This window comes from Ictalurus furcatus, chromosome 14 (genome assembly GCF_023375685.1).
Source record: "Ictalurus furcatus strain D&B chromosome 14, Billie_1.0, whole genome shotgun sequence".
Classification (NCBI taxonomy): domain Eukaryota; kingdom Metazoa; phylum Chordata; class Actinopteri; order Siluriformes; family Ictaluridae; genus Ictalurus; species Ictalurus furcatus.
Genome location: NC_071268.1, coordinates 21,828,309 through 21,848,271, shown reverse-complemented (window position 1 = coordinate 21,848,271; position 19,963 = coordinate 21,828,309). Strand labels below are relative to the sequence as shown.

The following is a 19,963-nucleotide window of genomic DNA, read 5'->3' as shown; positions in this document are numbered from 1 at the left end:
ACGCTATTGTATCCAGGCAAGATTATTAATCAAGTAACGGTAAGAGCTGGTCATAAACTGGTTTTGGGAAGTGCAATATTTTGGGTATCCACGTGGAACCATTCACAACAGCATAGAGTGAGTCACAAGTGACATCTGGCAGATCTGGAGGGCAAGAGGAGCCACAGCACTAGAAGTATGCCAGAATCAGGCACCAACATCACATCAGACAGCAGGAATACTCATACTGTTCAACGGGGAGAGAGTGAGAGAACAGATTATGATGTATAATCTTATTTTACAATGGTTTCTAACTAGGCCTCTAGGCTGGTTCATCTGGGTTCTCTACATCTTGAATGATTTAGACAGGAGTGCGTTCTTCAATCATCTTCTTCATTGCTCTGGGTGTTTCATGCTAAGACGCAGTTCGCACATTTTCATAATGAATAGCCGAGTGTGAGCCATAACAGGGAGTTGTGTTCATCCAGTTCACACTGTCACCAGGCCTGTATCTCTTGTCACTGAGCTCATTATTATTACAGTTCTGTTCAAACAAGTTCATTAGGGTTTACATTTGTTCAAAATGTATTTTCCTGTGATTTCAGGTGTTGGATTCAAGCCCTGATAAAGAGGAGAAGAGAGAAGAGGAGAGAGGTGAGTTTTTTGGGATTTGGGATTGTGTCACATCCGTTTTCAGTGATGTTCACTTGTATCATAGCTGATGTGTGAAATTGTCATGTTGGAAAATATGTTGGCCACTTGATATGTTTGAGACATCGTGATCTCATACTTGGCACAGAGTCCTGAATGGGCTTCACTGTCTGGCTGTTTATGTATGCGCAGAAGCAAGGACATGGCGAGATCCACGCTATATTCAGTCCCTTTCCAAAAACTATTGGAACACCAAGGCTGATTTTTCTCTTTTTTTTGGTGTACATTGAAGACATTTGGGTTTGAGATCAAAAGATGAATATGACAAGTGAAACATGGTGGAGGTAGTGTCGTGACTTGGGCTAGCATGGCTGCTTCTGGAAGAGGCTGACTAATCTTTATTGATGATGCCACTCATGATGGTAGCAGTAGAATGAATTCAGAAGTTTACACAAACATTTTGACTGACAAATTACAGAGAAATGTATCCAAATTAATCAAGAGGAACTTTATCATGCAACAAGACAATGATCCAAAACACACTGCCGACTCAACAAAGGACTTTATCAGGGGGGAAAAGTGGAAGGTTTTTGACTGGCCAAGTGAATCACCAGACCTTAACCCAGTTGAGCAGCATTTCACCTCGTGAAGAGGAGACTGAAGGGAGAAACCCCTGAAACAAACAACAACTAAAAGAGGCCCGGAAAAACACCACAAAAGAAGATGCCATCAATTTTGGTGATGTCAAGGAGTCGCAGGCTTAATGCAGTTATTGCAAGCGAGGGATATGCAACCAAATATTAAGTGTTATTTACTTTAATTTACTTCAAGTCTTATCTCTTCCTATACTTTTGTTTGCCTAAAAATTGGGTGGTCTGATATAAAACGTTCTATGTTTTATGTTGTTTAACACATCTAGATGTAAATACCAGGAAATCCTAAACCCTCTTTCCTTATCCATCTCTTGATTTCAAACCCAAATGTCTTTGATGTATAGCACAAACAAATGGATTCGATTTGCCGTTCCAATAGTTTCAGAGGGGACTGTAGTTGTGCTACTGAGATTATTCTAAGAGCCACATGGTATATGTCTACTGTTGTTTTATACTGAGCGTGTACAGAGGTTTTGTGGTTCTGCTAGCATTATTTACTTTATATAACATATCGATTAGCTGTTCTGTATCCTCTGTCTTTCATCTGCATTGTGACCTTGTCTTGCTCTGACTGTTTTTAAGCGTAATAGTCAATAATAATGCAGCATTCGGAGAGTACTCAATTTGTGCATGAGTAAAGTCAACAACAGAGAGAGAAGAGACAGTGAATGTCTGTATCCACTTTAGTAGTTTCCTACCCCTAGTCCCACTGGCTTTGTTCAGTCCAACATTCAGAATAAGAGCTTCTGAAGTCTCTGTTTGTCTAGTGCCATACTTTTTTCTTCTTCTTTTGATTGTTTGTGTGCACTGCTAACAACAGGGGGCGAGGATAAGAGAGTACTCTTTACTCTGGTGTAGAATATACATGACTGCTTAGCATTTTAATCAGCGATTGTGTTATTGAAGGGACTGTATTTGCTACTCTTAGAAGCCTCAGAGTGGTAGATGCAGGATGTTTGCTGCCACAGGCAATAATTAGAACGTGACTTGAAAGGCTGCACCGAAAATCAATAAAGCTTTTTCATATTCTTTTGGTAGATGTTATTCATATGCCATTCGACTGGCTGCGCTGGACGTGCAGTGTTTTATATTAATCTGATGTGTGTGGTTCATGTAGAAGAAGCCCACAGGCATGTGCGCCACATTCACCCTGTCTGTAATGGAAATGTGTTTTTTTTTTAATAAAGAAAACAGTCAAGTTTAATTGGAACAGAAATTAGTCACTCCTCCTCAGATAAACTGTCCTTCAAATATAGGTTATAGGTGAGGAGGCAGATTTGGTCTCTGCAGGTGGAAAGCCAATACGATTAACCAGCAGGATCAAGATCAGCGATGAGCACAAAGTACTGAGTGGAGACAGGAGTCAAGAGCCAGCTGGGTGCTGTGTAGAGTTATCACACCTCAGTGAAAAGCATTAAATAGAGTTATAAGGAGAGGAACCGTGAGGCAGACAGAGAGAGACAGAACCAGAGGTGGACAGATCTAGAAAGAGCTTTTTAAAATTTTTTTATTTTATTTATTTTTTTATATATGTTCAGCCTTTTCTTTATATTATATGTTCATATCTTATTTTCATACAGCACAATGCATTTTTTAGCCGTCTATTCCTAGGCATTATCTTAACAAACAGTGTACTCTTCATTCTTAATGAGAATATATAGGCTGTATATGAGAAATATATACTGGTTGATATTTAATTTTAATTTCATGATACTGAATTCAATGAAAACAATTACAAATGTAGCTAGCATATAAGCTAGCTCAGCTAGTAAATCAGTGTAGTCAGTGTACAGCAGGGATCCATTTTGTTTTGGGTTTTTTTCTTTTTCTTTTTTCTTTCCACCATTTTGTTTTTGTATTAGATCTATTTCACATCTCACTTTGTTTAGCACTTTCTTTGTTTCTAGTTAACTGCAGTTTGTTTAGTTGTTGTTCCATCACAAATGTAGATTTGAAGGATGGCTTTGAAAAGAGCTCATAATTTGAATTTATAATTTGACCAAAGCATGAGTTGCATATCAGATGTTACTTTTTTCAAAATGCATGAATGTTAGACAAGCGAGAAGCTTTGAGTAGTTGCTGTCACATCGCTCTTGGTTTATCTGGTAAAGAGTGATATAATAACAGATTGATAGCAGGTGATAAAAACATATTATTGCACAAAAAATTACAACATGAGGAAAAATAATTTTTTAACCAGTCAGATTGTGTGGTACTTGTATGATTACATTTATACAACAGCACTGTTGAATTCTTAAATCTGATTGGTCAGAAAGTATCTACTGTAACAGCAAGACAGTAGTTCTGTCTGCAAGGCAAGTCATTATATTAATGTGCTCATTCTAATCCGTTATTTTTTTCTATAGTAACAGTTCATACACAAGGACTTCTGTGTAGGACATCCACATAATGTACAGCTAATAATAAACGGATTAAAAAGGTGCCGTTATTTATCAAAGAAAAATAAATCTTAATTGATACGGTGAAGATTTCTGTAAGATGTTTATGGACGGAGTCTTCAGTGTAAGTTTACAGCCATGGGAGAGATTTCCGGACAGAACACTTTGCGCTTTCTAAGATCTCGGTAACATGACAGGTTTATACTTGTTTATACACGTTATAACTGTTTATAGCTTCTGTGATGTAGGTCATACCAGCAACTTGTTACAGGATCAGGAACTTGTTTTGACATTCTAAAACCATAAAATGAAAAAAGTACAGTGTGCTATAGTTTAATTAATAAAAAATATATACAGTGCTGGGAAAGTGCCATGGTATAAGTGGAATAAAGCACTTCAGGGTCGATTGTTTTCCTATATCCGAACGTCACATCATGTATTATTCCTTACATGGTTCCTAGTTTGTGGTGTGATATATTTGATATGATTTTATTCTCTGAACGATACATACAGCTTACTGCTTAAAAGTCTGATTAAAAATTTTGCTCTTTCCTTGTCACTCTATCAGCACTTAGTTGTGTCATCTTTCTAGAATATAATGAAAATTGTGTGTCTGGCTTTGCTACAGTTTCTATACCTGCAGCTTTGCTATCGATAATCCAGTAGTATTTTGCACTTATACTCTGTGTATTATGCGGTCCGTACAAGATCTCGCAGAGTTTTTTGTGATTGTTGCAGCCAAAAAGGCTTGATTTTGCTGTGGTTTTTTACTAAATCTGTGATGCAATTTGCGGAGTTTTTTGTGCATTTTTTGCGGCAAACTACTTGACCTGGCGAAATTGCAATTGCATGAAATTGTTTTGCACGTGATTTCTTTCTCAGTGACGTTTGTTTTTAAATGAGACCTTTTAGCTTTTGTACTCATGTTCGAAGAGGGCTTTAGCTGAATGCACGTTGTGATGACGTCACATGACGCGTCTTGGCCCGAATCGGCAGTAATTTTGAAAAGATTTTCAAGCTCCGCAGAATATTGCGGCGTTTACTTGATTTTGCGTTAATTTCTGCGGTTGCAAAAATTCTGGAGGGACTGATTATGTTTACATTGTTTACAATCTGAGATTGTTAGGATTGCCACTTCCTAACTGCTATTATCTGGTTACTTTCCGTTTACTGAACATCACTGAACATCAGTGTGAAGAATCTGTGAGTGGTTCTGCACCTCAAAAAGCCACTGATGGACATACACTTGTGGAGTGTCAGTCAATATCCACTGGGCAGAGAGTGAACCCACAGCCATTGTAATGCCCATTAAGTGACATGAAGCTGGGTGAATGGTTCATTGGCTGATAGATGCACATTAGAGAAGGTCACTCAACTGACCATTGCACATCAACAAAGCCTCGGGATCAGCAGTCTGTTGACTTCAGCTTTAAACTGGGTAAACTTGTATGGCCTGCACATTCAAAGCCCAAAGGGGACATACTTAGCATTTAGCGTTAGAGTTAGGCTAGCATGGGAAGCTGTTTTGGCAATTAAAACATGTTTACTCAGTGCATTGATGAATAAGGATTGCTACTCTCTTTAGGCTGTGTGGAAATGTTTTGCATATGAATGATTGCGTGTTTGTGCTTTCCTACAATTGATAATGAGTGTGAAATCTGGAGCATTATTAGACTTGATCAAGAAAATATCCCTGAACTAAACTGTTCCACATAGTTGCCACAGGCAATTTCCAAAGTAGCAATTATGGATTCTAATTAGTTAAGGATTTGAGGCAAATGAGGTCTTACTTGGTTTAACCTTCGTGGATTCAGTATCATACTCATGATTTCAGAACGTTTCAGCACAATAATGGAAGCTGTAAGATTGGGAAAAGATTTTCCATTAATTGCATTGCTAATCCTATATGTTTGATTAGGTGTTGCCACTGGGAGGTCAGCTGATTCTCCCTCACACTTGTGGGCTACAGAAAGCACTGATTTAATTTTCTCACAGTTTGAAAGAGCTATTGTAGGCTTGCGTTGTAAAACTGAATGGCCAGGCTTTTTTGAAAGCAGTGAAGGGAAATGGATTGGTATTCACCTGCAGGAATTGAATGAGATTTAGGAGTGGCTAGACTTGCCCTGTGCCATGACCTTTACTGATTCTTATGCTGGGTATTGGATTATTTCATGCGAAACACAGTGACACTCCATGCACACAGTGAGATTGATGACGTGTACGATGTGTGTTTGCAGTTTTCAGTCTTTCCTTCTACGACAGTCACGATATTACGTACTGTAGGCATTGTTACACACATTTGTTTTCATTTAAAGACATTAAACTCGAAACATCCTTTCATACTCCCACTTACTATAATGGATTTCTCTCTCACTCTTACTCTCGCTCATGCAGTTCTCACAGTCTTTTCTTCTCCTCTTCATCAGGGAGTCTGGTTTGTGCAAGTCAGGCACAATAGAGACAGGGTTGAAATGGGGAGAAGCTAATGAGTGAACGCCGCCTTCCACGGTTACATATAGCTCTACCCTGTGTGGCGGAGAGCCCTCGCTCACAATAGAGGGGTTTCTGAGGTCTGCACTCCATTTGATTGTATTTCCTGGCACTAGGAATATACTGTTTGACTGTTAAGTGGGAGCAAGGGATGCAGACCACCTCCAGTGCGACCTTTCAAAGGAGCAGGTGGGAATGAGTCCTGAAAAAAGTGTAGCCTTTTGAGATACAGAAGAATTGACTGCATGGTGAAAAACTCAGTTAAAGTACATCCTCATTCTCCTAAATGTAATTTCATCTTAGTGACTAAGACAGCACCAGACAGGCACTTTTCATTTGCATTCTCTCTGTTTTTTGTTTGTTTGTTTTTTGTGTTGCCATGGTCACCTGTACTTATGGGATGCAGATTGCTAAGCGGACTTGTTTAAGTGAGCAGGTGCAGAAGCTCCTGTATGACTGATTTAGATATTCACCACCTTAATGATATACATGTATGGAAAACTCAACAGGTGGTAGATTGAATCACGTATTTTTCATATAAGACATTGCTGACGTACATCATAATTTATTTTTTCAGACCCATGATTATTTACACCCCCCTAGAACTGAGTTATCACTCATCCAACCCCTTTGGTCTGTGATATGTTGAAAAGTGAGAATAGACCGGTAATTGCATTTCCCGACAATGGAGCATCGGCAGGCCGAAAGCACTGGAAATGCTGTTAGTCAGCAGATCCTTAAGCTCATGAGAAAAAAGGCCTATTGATTACGGATTGTGCTGGAATGACACAGTGCGGTGAATAGGCTTCTCTAAAAGGCCTGAGGTCACTGATTTTAGCAGAGATTCACTGTATGACGCCCCCCCCCCACACGCGCGCGCGCGCACACACACACACACACACACACACACACACACAAACACACACATTAACTGAAACATTAGCATCACAATCATTATCCTACATGTGCCGGAATGACTAATAATAGTTGTTTTTATATTCAGTTGGATGATCTTTTAAACGCGAAAGGTAAGACAGTGAAGGAAGTTGAATGAACATAAATGTAACAGATTGCAGTGAAGATACAGAGAAATCTCTGAACACACACACTTAATGGACATATAGGTAGTTCATTAAGTGTGTGTGTGTGTGGGTGTGTGTGTGTGTGTTCAAATATTTCTCTGTATCTTCATTGTAATCTATTACATCAATGGGCCTTTTTCTCATGAGCTTTAGGATCTGCTGACTGACAACATTGCCAGTGCTTTCGGCCTGCCGATGCTCCATTTTTGGGAAACGCAATTAGCCACATTGTTCATTACAAACATTAGATCTATGTTTATTTATACTGATTTCAATCGATTTTATTTTTCAGTCTGAATTCCCATCTTCCATCTTTTTAGAATGATTTCACTGTGTGCTTACGACAACATTCTCTGTTCCTACTAAGATTCGCGACGCTCTCCATGTTGACATTTCGAGTGCAGCCTAAACTGGAACTAGTTCTAACATTTTCCAATTATTCATCTGCTCATTTTAGAGACGTGGAAGTTAGATGTTCCATAGTTGCATGTTCATCATATTTAATAATTGTACTGCTGTAACCTAGAAGTGTTTATTTCTCCCTAGTTTGGTCAACTACCAATTCCCCACGTACTAGTCAACCCTATCAAATGAAATGACACCTTCCAACTCGGGAGCGTGAAGGCCAACATGTGCTTCCTCCAAGACACAGCGACTTGCATATTTATGAACTGATGCTCATTCTGCGTAACAGAACAGCGTAACACACTCAGAGGGGGAAGGTCTGCTTACTTTTTCCATGGGACTGACCTGTTTTTTTGTTTATTTAAATTGTGAAAATGGCTTCAAAATATCAATTTTAGGTGTCATTTGATAGTGTGTCAACACTCTATCAAATTACATTATGACATGTTGATATATTGACATATTAATAGGCACTGTTTCAAAGAGGATCAAATGTTTGCTTGACCAAATAGGTCAAAAGACCCAACAATTAAAGAGTGATTATAATATTTATCATTGCACTGAAATTTGCATTCATTGTCCAAATCGAATGTATTATTAAAGTAAAAATTGTGGGGGGGGACCCAACAATTTGCATAGACAGACAGACCGATTGATTGATTGACTGATTGATTGATTTTCTTGTTCCATGTGCATTGACCTGAAATCACTGAAAGCATTATGAGTGTTTTTGGGGTTCTGGCTAAAGTCTAAACTCGATGCCAACACTATTGCTCTGTTTCTAATCCAATTATTTACATATGCAAATGCAGAGCCCTATGACATCCACTTGAATATGCTTACACTTACTCCCTCCTGTTCACTCACAGACGTGTGTTTGTGTATAACACTGGCTTACTGATTATTTGAGCACACTGTGGTCCCATTGTCAAAAAACAACAACAACAAAAAAAACAAAGTGAACAAGACTCTCTAAGGTCAATTTCAGCACTGAAGTTCTCTCTCGGCTCCCTGCCTGTCCTTGATCTTATTTTAATGACTTCTAAAATGATTTAGAAACCTTAATCCTGTATTTGAAGTGCTGCTTTAAAGGTCAGCGGACACAGCGGTGGTAGTGTTTCTACCTGCCCACTGTAGTGTAGCAAACTAGAATCAGCTTGTGTTTGAACACTGAAGGGATATATATATATATATATATATATATATATATATATATATATATATATATATATATATATAGTGTTCGTTTACATTATAAGTAGCTCTGTGCAGTCCCTAGCTTCGCTTTAAGGCTTCCTCAGCTGTAGAGTATTGATATGTCAGCGCATTTGATTGGGCTATGTGGGAACCTAATGTAAATCTTACATCCTGATGTGAGTATGATAAACAATGTGTTTTGTATCGGTGTGATTTATCTGATTAGGCAGCATAGACACACAGGCCTGATGCAGATTTACTGCTTTGTTTTGCATGCTAACAAGGCTCTTTGTTAATGCAGTTCCAGCGATTAAGATTTTAACACACAGCAATCTGCAATCTGAGAGGTGTTGTGAAGAGCGCAGGGAGGGAGTTTGGGGAATACCAATGAGTCTGAGTAGAGTAATGAAAACACGCAGTGAGAAAGCATTTATAAAAATCCGTATTTGTAAAATTGTAAAAAGTCATTTTTTTTTTTTAATTTTCATAGTTTTTGAGGGCTGTTGCTGTTTTATAAGCATTTCTTTAAGCTAATACAACCACAGATCATATTCTGTTGGTACCAAAAGAAATCACGCTGAATCATAAACGCTGTTTCGTGTAAATTACATAAGCTCTGATGATGAATCATGTTTTTGCTAAACCCATGTGACCTTTACTGAGTTAAAAAGCTGCCGAGAAAACAACACCATAAACAACACCGAACACTCATCGTTGTTAATTTGTATAAGATGGAGTTTTATTGTTGTTGTGTTTTTGAAAAGGAGACCAGCTTGTTTTTATCCAATTGCATTCCATGAACTACAGGACCTCGATTCATATGTTAACCATCTCGCTGATTTGCATACCCCCTCTGCAATTATAAAATCTAATGAGAGGCTTATGAAGGACGTACCCACAGCCTGCGTTTGATGGAATGCTTTTGTGTAGCCGTCTTTATAGATAAGAGAAGTAGCAGAGAAGATTGTACTAATAGAACCTTCAAACAGCCAGCTATAATCTTCAAAAAAAATAAAAAAATAAAAAAAAATACTGACATGCTTGATTCACCATGAAGATGTTAAATAATTTAAAAAGAGTCTTATGCTTGAAAGATTTTAAATAATTTAAGACATACAGGTCATGCTCCTCAGTACAGGGAATACAGTGTTTTGATAAAAAAAAAAAGACAAGAATTCAATATTTTTTCTGAAGGAAACTATATAAAATACTGTGTCTGGTATAGTGGATATTTGGAATTGGACACATAAAATGTCCAGGGTTCTTGAAAATAGACAGAAGAAAGAAAAAAGAAAATGCTTACTGTGTATAAATGGAAAGATGCAACACAGGTCATTAAAAAATCCAATAAAAATCCTAACCAAAAAGAAACTTTCTATACTGATGACACACAGTAACGAGTTACATTAAATATCATTACATTATGTAACAAGTAATTTATTCTGTAATAATAAAAGTTTTGCAGTGTGATATAGCAAAGGACCATAATTTCAGTAACCGTATTCGTCCTCACTATCCTGAACACTGCAGTGACACTGTAATTATTAAATAATATGCTGCCATCATTAATAAATATTACATTTAGGAAACTTTACATGCAATTGATGTATTGTGATCAGGTACAAGCATAGCATTTTTCAGAAAACGTAACGTTTTATCCGGTCGGGAAAGGTGTGAGTGCTGTTTTACTGTTTAATTTCTGGGACATTTCGAATAAAGAAGTTGTCCATTTGTCTGCATTTTTTACTTTAGAATAAAGCATTTTGATTGGATATAGTACAACCTACTAAGGTCAAAAGACCAAAATACACTATACGGCCAAAAGTATTTTAGACACATGACCATCACACCAAATGTGCCCATTCCAAAACCAAAAACAATGCTGTTATAAAAACCTCCACTCTTCTGGGAAGGCTTTACACTAGATTTTGGAGTGTGGCTGTGGGGATTTATGCTCATTCAGCCACAAGAACATTAGTGAGGCCAGGCATGTCAGGTCAGGAGGTCTGAGGTGCAGTCTGCATTTCAGTTCATCCCAAAGGTGTTCAGTGGGGTTGAGGTCAGGGTTCTGTGCAGGACACTCGCCTTCTTCCAGTCCAACCTTGGCAAACCATGTCTTTATGGATGTTTGCTTTGTGCACAGGTGCATTGTCATGCTGGAACATGTTTGAACCTCTTAGTTTCAGTGAAGAGAAATTGTAATGTTACAGCAAACAAGGACATCCTGTACAAGCATGTGCTTCCAAATTTGTGGCAACAGCTTGGGGAAGAACGACATATAGGTGTGATGCTCAGGTGTCCATATAGTTTTGGCAGTATACCTCAATGTCTGATTACTCACACTATATGCCACCAACAAAGTGATGTATTCACCATCGATAGATAGTAACTAATCTATAGGCAAACACACAGAGCAATTAGCAGGCAAAAACGATCTGTTCTCTCCTTTTTAATTCAGTGCTTTGAAGATAGAAGGAATGAAAATGCATGAATGTGCAAACTGGAAACATTGGGTGACCTTCTGCTGTGTCAGTGCCACACCTTCTCTTCTCTACCCTGGTAATGCAGTGCAACCTTGATGGATGGAACCAAATGATGGATGAAAAGAGGATATTTTTTCCCACACCAAAATTAGAGAATTGTTTGTTTTGGAATGCTAAATTTACTTACCAACTTTAGAGACAGTAACAGACTACAGTGATCAACTGGTGTCCCATCCAGGGTGTATTCCCACCCTAAGTCCAGTGTTCCAGGGATAGGCTCTGGATCCAGCACAACCCATTAGTTTTTGCTGCTACTTTACGACTGCACTGTATTTTACAGTAGGTGATGTTAGCACACATCTAGCCAGCTAGTTAACTATGAATGGAGTAATGTCATCCCTCCCACTCAGAGAGCATGGACAGATTTACTCTCGAGACTCCTGCCAGTGGATGGCTTTGGCATCATTGTAAAGGATTATTTTATCAAATTGCAAACTGAGCTCAAGTACTAAGAAAGTATCTGTTTTCCTTAGATTTTTGTGGTAACACATTTGACCCAAATAGCAATCTATATAAACACATTCCTCTAGGATTGATAGGAGGCCATCTTTGAGCTGTCAAATCAGCCTGAATTCTTATAGGGTGAATATAAAGAACGTTATGCTCACAGCAGTATGATGTCAGTATGACACTGGTAATGAGAGTCAGGATGATTCTATGTGTCTGTGTATGTGTGTGTGTGAGACAGTGTTTTTGATTGCACTTCTGATTGAACATGGCTTCCTGCTGATTTCGGGACTGGAAGACTGTGCCCTAATGACTCTCTGCTTCAGTGAATGTGGAGAGCCATATGTCCCTGACATGTGCATTCATTTAAATAGTGAACGGATGCACAGAGGCCAGCCACAGGGCCAATGTGGGGAAATGACAATGGGTTAATTATTTCACGAGCAGAACAGCATTTTACATCGAAGTAAATAGAATGCACGTTTTTTTATCGAACGCTAAACTCGCCTGTTTCTCTATACACAATAAGCAAGGTGAAGCATGTGATATGAGGCACAAAGTAATCAATCTCCTCATCTGACTTTTTCCATCAGACGTATATGACAAGTCTGATCAAAATGATTTATTACTGCCTTGCCAAAGATCTTTGATGGGAATTAGATGGGAGAAGTGCCACATAGGCTGACTCCAGCTCTTGCCTGTACATCGCTCAGTGCACATACTCATTTCTGTCATGAAATATTGGATTTTATTTTGTTGAATCTGAACATGTTTCTGTTATCCTGCTGGTCTGATAATTCAGTGATTCATTTTCAAGGACAGATGATTATATGTTAGGAGTTTTGTGTTGAAATCGTTTTTGATATTATGCATTATTTTGATGCAGTGAGTAAAAGACACACGCACTTGCAAATTCATTCACACATTCTGACATTACTTTTCATTCTTTTACACCTCGATTTTCACTTTCAGTTCTTGGATACAGACAGTGGTAGACTCTCGCAGTAGACAGTATATAAATATATATATAGTAAACCTTTGAACAGGGTGATTGGTGTAAATTCTCATCATTTTGTTTAAAACTACGTAAGGTATATACATGTTTCACAGAAGACAATATTTACACCAATCATACTGCTCAAAAGTTTACACCCCCCTGGTTCTTAATGTATCGTGTTGCCTTCTTGAGCATCAGTGAATGTTTGCACCTTTTGTAATAGTTGTGTACAAGTCCCTCAGTTGTCCTCAGTGTGAAAAGATATATCTGAACATCATATAGCTACCGTTGCAGAAGATTCTGGAAAGCTAAAGAATGTGCAGGACCTGGAGGATTTTTCTGAAGAACAGTGGGCAGTTTAACTGCTCAGGACAAACAAGGGTCTCATGAACAACTATCACAAAACATAAACACAGTCGCTGATCATCCAGGTATCGACACACAGGATCAATAATCAAGGGTGTGTAAACTTTTGAACTGGTTCATTTGTGTTCAGTTGTGGATTATGTTAAGATCTGTTATATAAATATTGAATTCTTGCACTTGTTTCCTTTAGGATATGAAAGGCAATAACAAATCTTTCATTTTTTTTTATATGCTTGACTCAGCTGTGAATTTGTGCTTGTGATTTTTCCCAGTGTAAAAAAAACCCCAACTGTCCGGTTGTTAACGCTCGTCTTTGATTCAGCGCCTGAAGCGAATGAAATTTCCACACAGTGACTCCATGCCTCCAGCTACAGTCCGGTTTGCTTTTAGTGCTAATGCTAAATTAGCCATCGGCAAACAAATACATAAAGTCCCAGAGGACACCATGAACCGAGACCTGCTCCTGCAAATATACAATGCCCTGCAGTGATAAGCGAACAGGAGACGAGCAGGCCGGGTGTCCTGCCTCTTGTCCTACCAGACGCAGCATATTAAGACTTGCTATTATAGCACATGATACAATAGAATCACAGAGCATGAACAGATTCATTTGTGCCGTTGCACTTTGTGGTTATGGCGTGTGGTGAAGATGGCTCTGATATTTTAGTGGTGCAAGGAGAACAGAAGGGCTTCAGCCAGCACATCTGCTACAAACAGTCATGTAGTTTTATGCAGATGGCTTCATATTAGCATAATACAAATCGAATTAGCTTCTCTAATGTTTAGGCTTGATCGCTCAGTATGACGTGTCGATGCTGTTTTAGCAGAAGGGCCTATTCTGCTGCAGCATAATTGTTTCCTGAAATGTGTGAAGAGTTCATTCTGTGACTTTGTGCCTCTCTGCGTAATGAATGTGTCACTGAACATTTGTAAGCTGACAAATTGGGAGAATGAAATTCACCTCGAGGAGCACAGTGAGCCTGTTAGTGCTGTGTACATCCAGCTGGCGGGGCCAATGCCACTTCTGATACAGACTAGGATCTCCCCGTCAGTGTAGCGGAGACAATACGGCCGTAATCATCACAACTGTGGAGCCAGTCCAATATAATGACAGTGCAGGACTCTTTAACGGCTGTATTATTAATCCTTTTATTATATCGCTCTTAGAATTTAGGAGACTTTGTAGAAAGGTAGCTCGGACTTCTACATCAGATTCTTAACATTAACTGGAAGGTGCACTTACTGTCAAGCTAAATGAATAACTCGAGACTGGAAAGTAGCTAATGCAGCCATGAGTGCTGTAAACTTATTTCCCCCGTTACAAGCTACACTGACTCTTCTCATCTCTCCATAATTCTCTCTCATCTTGTTTTGACATTTGCACACATTGAATCCCTCAGACGTTGTGAATATGCAGTGTCAGATGAGTTAGTCTGAAGTTGCTTGCCTTCTCTTGGTTAATGGCATAATGGGACATTTGCACAGCCTGGCAACAATGAAGGCCCTTTAGAGGCAGATACGTGATTGGCAGCTGCATTCTACCCTCTGTTTGACTTTGAAGAGCAAAGTTTTTCTAGCAGGAGAATGGGGTTTGGAATCCATGGTAACCAGGCACAAGTGATTGCAGGATTTTATGTTTACATTAGTGATGGCTTTTTTCAGTTCCACCCTGCTGAAATGACTTTGAGGGTATTCAGTTCGATTCTTAGGAAAGTTTGTTTCAGACATGAAGACCTATCGCATAGCTTATTTTGGTCTTTTATATTTTGCAACTGTGTCTAATGGTGTGTGTCAGAGATTTACCCTTGATCACGTTTAGTATTCAAACCCCTTGCAAAGAATTGTGTGTTCCTGTGTTTTCCGCCAGACCCGTACCAAGCTTTTGATCATTGTGTTTCTCGTTCCATGGTTTCTGATTCTTGTTTCGCCTAGTTCATCCTGTTCTCCGTTTGCCTGACCATTTGCCTGTTTTTGACTACGAATTTGCCTTACGATTTGGATTTGTCTGCCTCTCTTCTAATAAGGCTCTTAACCGCACTTGCATCCATCTCCCATTGCATGACTGTGTGCAGTAGGCTTGTCCAATATAACGATTTTATCATCCCTACATGATACCTCATTGCCGTGATAAACAGTGGTGTTTATGCCAATTATATTATGTTACCAGATTTGACATCCTTTACACATTTTGCCTAGGAGCTCAGAGTAAGCTAGTATGTGTTATCACTCAAAAATACACCAATACAGTGGTCTTCTTCTCCCCAGTAAAACAGGAGATGGGCCTATAGATACACAAATCTGGAATGATCCATGTAAGTGTTTTGTCCTCTCCAGTATTAACCAAGACAACCTGACAGCTCCAGTCCCAGTCTCACATTCTCTCGACTTGTACAGTCTCGCTCGATTTCTGCAAAGGTAAATGAAGAAGAATGTTTTGAGTTTGAAATAAAATCGAGCAATGTATGTTTGACTTAGCTAACGTTAGCCAAGTATATATTTAACTTTAGTTAACAAGATTTATCAGGGATGCCAAACATCTGTAATGTCAAACATGACACTTTGGGATAAAACAAGGATGAAGGTTTTGACCCAAAAAGAATAAACAGGCCTCCAACAAAGTGTCAAGTCTAACACTTTACAAATAAAATGAATGTTATTTGAATAGAAAATTATTAAATACGCTGTTTTTTTTGCTCTTCTGCACTCTTTTGCTCAACACTTGGAGCAGCGGAATAGCAGAAAGCTAATTAGCAGAAATGTCTCCAGTTTGTAATGGAAAAGTACTTACATACTAACTACACTACACATCTGTTTTAAAGTTTAACAGTACAATATTTGTTGTGCAATGACAACCCATGGGAAAGCTTGGAATGTAATTTGAAAAGACCTATCAACTGGACAGTTCCTCTGCTGTTGCTGTGTACGTACTGTCAAATTACAGATTGATTGAAAGCCTGAACTTTTGGTTGGTTACCAGAGTACACAAGCAGCAGAGCTATGTAAATATTAGGTAAGTTCTCATTCTGGGCGGTTGCAGTGTACAGGCCATTTTAATGTACATGATTACATGCATGCAAGGAAAAATATGGATTTTGACCAAATTTTAGATTTCCAGAATAATTTGTATGTTGCTCAAGTACCATATTAATTAATAGACCAATTTTCAGATGAAAGCCTGATTGCTTTGTAAGAGCTGAGCTCAGCACCTGTGCAAGTTCCCCATGATGCTTGAAATAATGGCCTACAGTGTACCTGAAAGAATGATGCTGATGCTGTTTTCTAGGAGAAGGCTGGTCATACAAATTGTTTGCTGGTTTAAATGTACCCAAGGCATTTGAACAGTGTTGTGTTTACATTAGATGCAATATTAGAATGGCTCTGTAACAGTTCATACATCCACAGTAGCGGTTAAATGTATGGTTTTTTTGTAGCTACACACGTTTTAGTGATGATCGATAAAGGGGATAATGGCATTGCCGTACTGTATGTCTGAGTAATTGAGGTTATGGGTGTAGTAATGGATTTGTTATAGAGGTCTCATTTTTTACTTCTTTATAAAAATCTATAATATTTATGTACAAGTTGATGCATAATGTCTGTCTCTTTGCTTCTTTTTACTGTGGCACATTTTTTCCTTCAGTCCATTCTTTGGTCTCTCTCCCTCCACCCCATACAGCTTCATATGTCTCTTTTTTACTTCCTGTATTCAATACTGACTCCTTTTTACTTCCTAACATATACAGTATAGTTAACATTCTTCCATTTTCTTTCTTGTTACAGTGGTGGATGTTCTTGTGGAAACTGTGGCCCTGATAGTGGTCTGCCATGCTTATGATGGACAGGTCGAGAGACTGTCGTATGGTGCTGCTGGTGCTCTTCCTGGGTCATGTGCTCACAGCACTGGAGGTCCCTCTCGACCGTGAGTACACATGCATATATACACGTTCACTGCAGTGTCCCAAAAGATCCTTCTTACACTTCAGGCACAAATATTAATCTAATATTGAGTAGGGGTGTAACAATACATCGTGACACAAAGCATCACGATTAAAGGTCGACCGATAGTGGACTTTACCGATATCGATAACTAGGTAGGGAAGTACCTGCCGATAACTGAATAATCAACCGATAGTTTTTGAAATTGATACTGAATAAAAATACAACACTCAAAGTAAAACATTGCTGACCTTTATTACAAAAATAAACAGTTCTGAGTGTACCATGAAAATGTAGTACTTTTTAAAATAAAAAAAATTAAATGTACTTTAAAAATGAAATAAATATAAAAATATGAATATATATATATATATATATATATATATATATTAATAAATATTAAAGTAAATAAAAGATATACATGCAAACTGAGGCAAAATGTAACAGTCCAAATAACAAAAAGAAATAAAGACATCCAAAAAACACTTTAAATAACACAACAGAATTTGTCAGCGATGGTTTTTATTTTGCCTCTAGAGGCCGCTCTCGTACTGTATAATGACAGCGGACCCTTCTCAGCCGGTCCGCAACGGACGCGTTATGTTACGGTTACACAACCATGTTTTAACGGTTTAAATGTAGCTTTTCAGTAGCTTTCAAACAACACCAGAGGCTGCAGAAATTTGGAGCTCTATTTCTGCTACTGAGCTAACACTTTGTTTATTTAGTCAAAAGTTGTGGGAGAACTTATACATTTATGAATTAATTTTTAAGATATGGTGAACTTGTGGTAAATTTTGTTTACAATATTAAACATCTTTTCATAGCCGTTTTTGATTTATTTAGTTTTATACAGAGAAAAATGCACATTGTTTTGCATTGTTGATGATTCAGAAATAAAACAGGATTCTTTTCAGTCATTGTACGAAATATTCTGAGAATCGAATTAAATCAAAGTTGTGAATGCAGTATCGTGAATCAAATCAAATTGAATCGTTACACCCCCATTAATTAAAAAAAACTTTTCCTTTACCATTCTTTTTACTATTCTTTTTTTTTTTTTTTTTTTTTTTTTTTTTAACATTTTATTTAATTTTGTAGACCCAATTTAGCTTTATATTTTTGTTCGGCAGTTCTTCTAATGTTAATTAGGATTAGCTCATTTTTATAATTCTAAATGTCAGTATTTAAAACGAAGCTGACTTCACCCCATCTGGTCGTGAAGCAGACCCTTGTAATAAAGTCCAGTGGGATTCATTAAATCCCTGTGATTATTGTGTACATTTACAATATCTACAGCATGATTGCTAATATCCTGTAGTGAATGCGATACTAGCTAACAGACAACATAAAGTTGTTACATTCAATTATGACCATCAGTTAATGCACCCAGATCCAAATCAGGGACTAGACATACAGTATTTCTACTAAGAATGCTTATGTAATGGAAATACTTAGCTAGCTACAATTCCCAGCTCTTTAAAACTACACTAATATGTGATCTTCTTTTATACTTGTCATTATTTTTCTCTCTCCTGTTGGGAAATAAAGCTAAAGTTCTGGAAGGATGTAAGTCATGAATTTGTTTTGATGTTGGAATTTCTGTTTGCTTTTGTGTTGCATTTTGTGTTGATTTCTAGCTTAATTTTTTTTATTGAATTCTTATTCATTAATTTTGGGAGATACTGTAATTAAGGATGCAATTGAGACAATTCAGTGCAAGCAAGATTTGCGCTTATGCTTTTCATTCAGCATGAAGTTCACTTCTGAATACATAATTTTTTAAAAATATATATATACACACACACATGTTTGTAGTGTTTATAGGACTTTTACATGTTGCATGCTAGCCCTGCGTGCTGTGATCCAGTCTTATTCATTTGCTTGCTTTTGTTTTGCCTATATAGACATAGAAAACTATGAATGCATGACATTTTGTGTTCCAGTTTGCTTGTGGGTGTGTAATATAGGGTTTGAAGGCGAGTGCTTGTTTCATTGCGGTGTATTGGTAAACGGACAGAGCAAGTAACGGCCGTCCTAATTTATTCATTTTATGTGTGACCTTAGTGCCGCAGCCTCCAACCATAACCCACCAGTCTCCTAAAGATTACATTGTCGATCCACGGGAAAACATTGTCATCCACTGTGAGGCTAAAGGAAAACCTCATCCAAGGTGAGAGGATTATGTTGTGGGTAGTTATACATACTCGGCTTTAATTTGTTATTAACTCTATTTGAATTGTAAACACTCGAATCGATAAAGCATTTTTATCTCGGCCATTAAAAAACTTCTTAGAGCCGTCATTAAATAATATACGGCAGTACGACAAAATGGACGTGTGGCATGAAGATAAGCAAGTGGCAGTTAACTAAAGGATAGAGCGTAATTATCTTATGAACAGAGTTGGGTATAAAGTGTTACTGTATATCTAACTAGCCTAGTTAGAAAAGTTTTATATTTATTTGTCTGGTAGTCCTACAAACAGTACCAACACCCGAGGCAAGTTTTATGATAAATCCAGCTTTTTTTGTAGTGTATTTTTGTAGGTTAGTCAGGTTTTGAAAGTAACTTGAAAGTAAAGTATTTAGTAATTTGATTACTTTTTACATGCAGTAATCAGTAATATAATCAAATTGCAATTTCAAAGTAGTAATTAGTAATCTGTGGTGGATTACTTTTTTGAGTAACTTACCCAACAGTGGTTATGAACAGTCCTTGGTTTGCTATCTTTAAATTTCACAAATAGCCCAGATTCATTACTTCTGAATATCAACTTTGAGCCAGAAATTTGTCAGCCAGCATATATTAGCAATATTT

General features: G+C 37.8%; 1 protein-coding gene across 4 annotated transcripts in view; it reads left to right on the top strand.

The window, feature by feature from the left end:
- The window catches only part of nrcama (neuronal cell adhesion molecule a), an 85,011-nt gene that overhangs the window by 34,656 nt on the left and 30,392 nt on the right, over positions 1–19,963 (top strand). For 3 of the 4 annotated variants that reach the window (XM_053641004.1, XM_053641005.1, XM_053641007.1), the window contains exons 2-5: positions 585–633; positions 16,990–17,128; positions 18,697–18,714; positions 19,213–19,318. In XM_053641004.1, the coding sequence (XP_053496979.1) occupies positions 17,035–17,128; positions 18,697–18,714; positions 19,213–19,318 (218 nt within the window). In that variant the 5' untranslated portion in view covers positions 585–633; positions 16,990–17,034. The remainder of the gene's footprint in view (positions 1–584; positions 634–16,989; positions 17,129–18,696; positions 18,715–19,212; positions 19,319–19,963) is intronic. The other variant, XM_053641006.1, reaches the window with a different exon arrangement.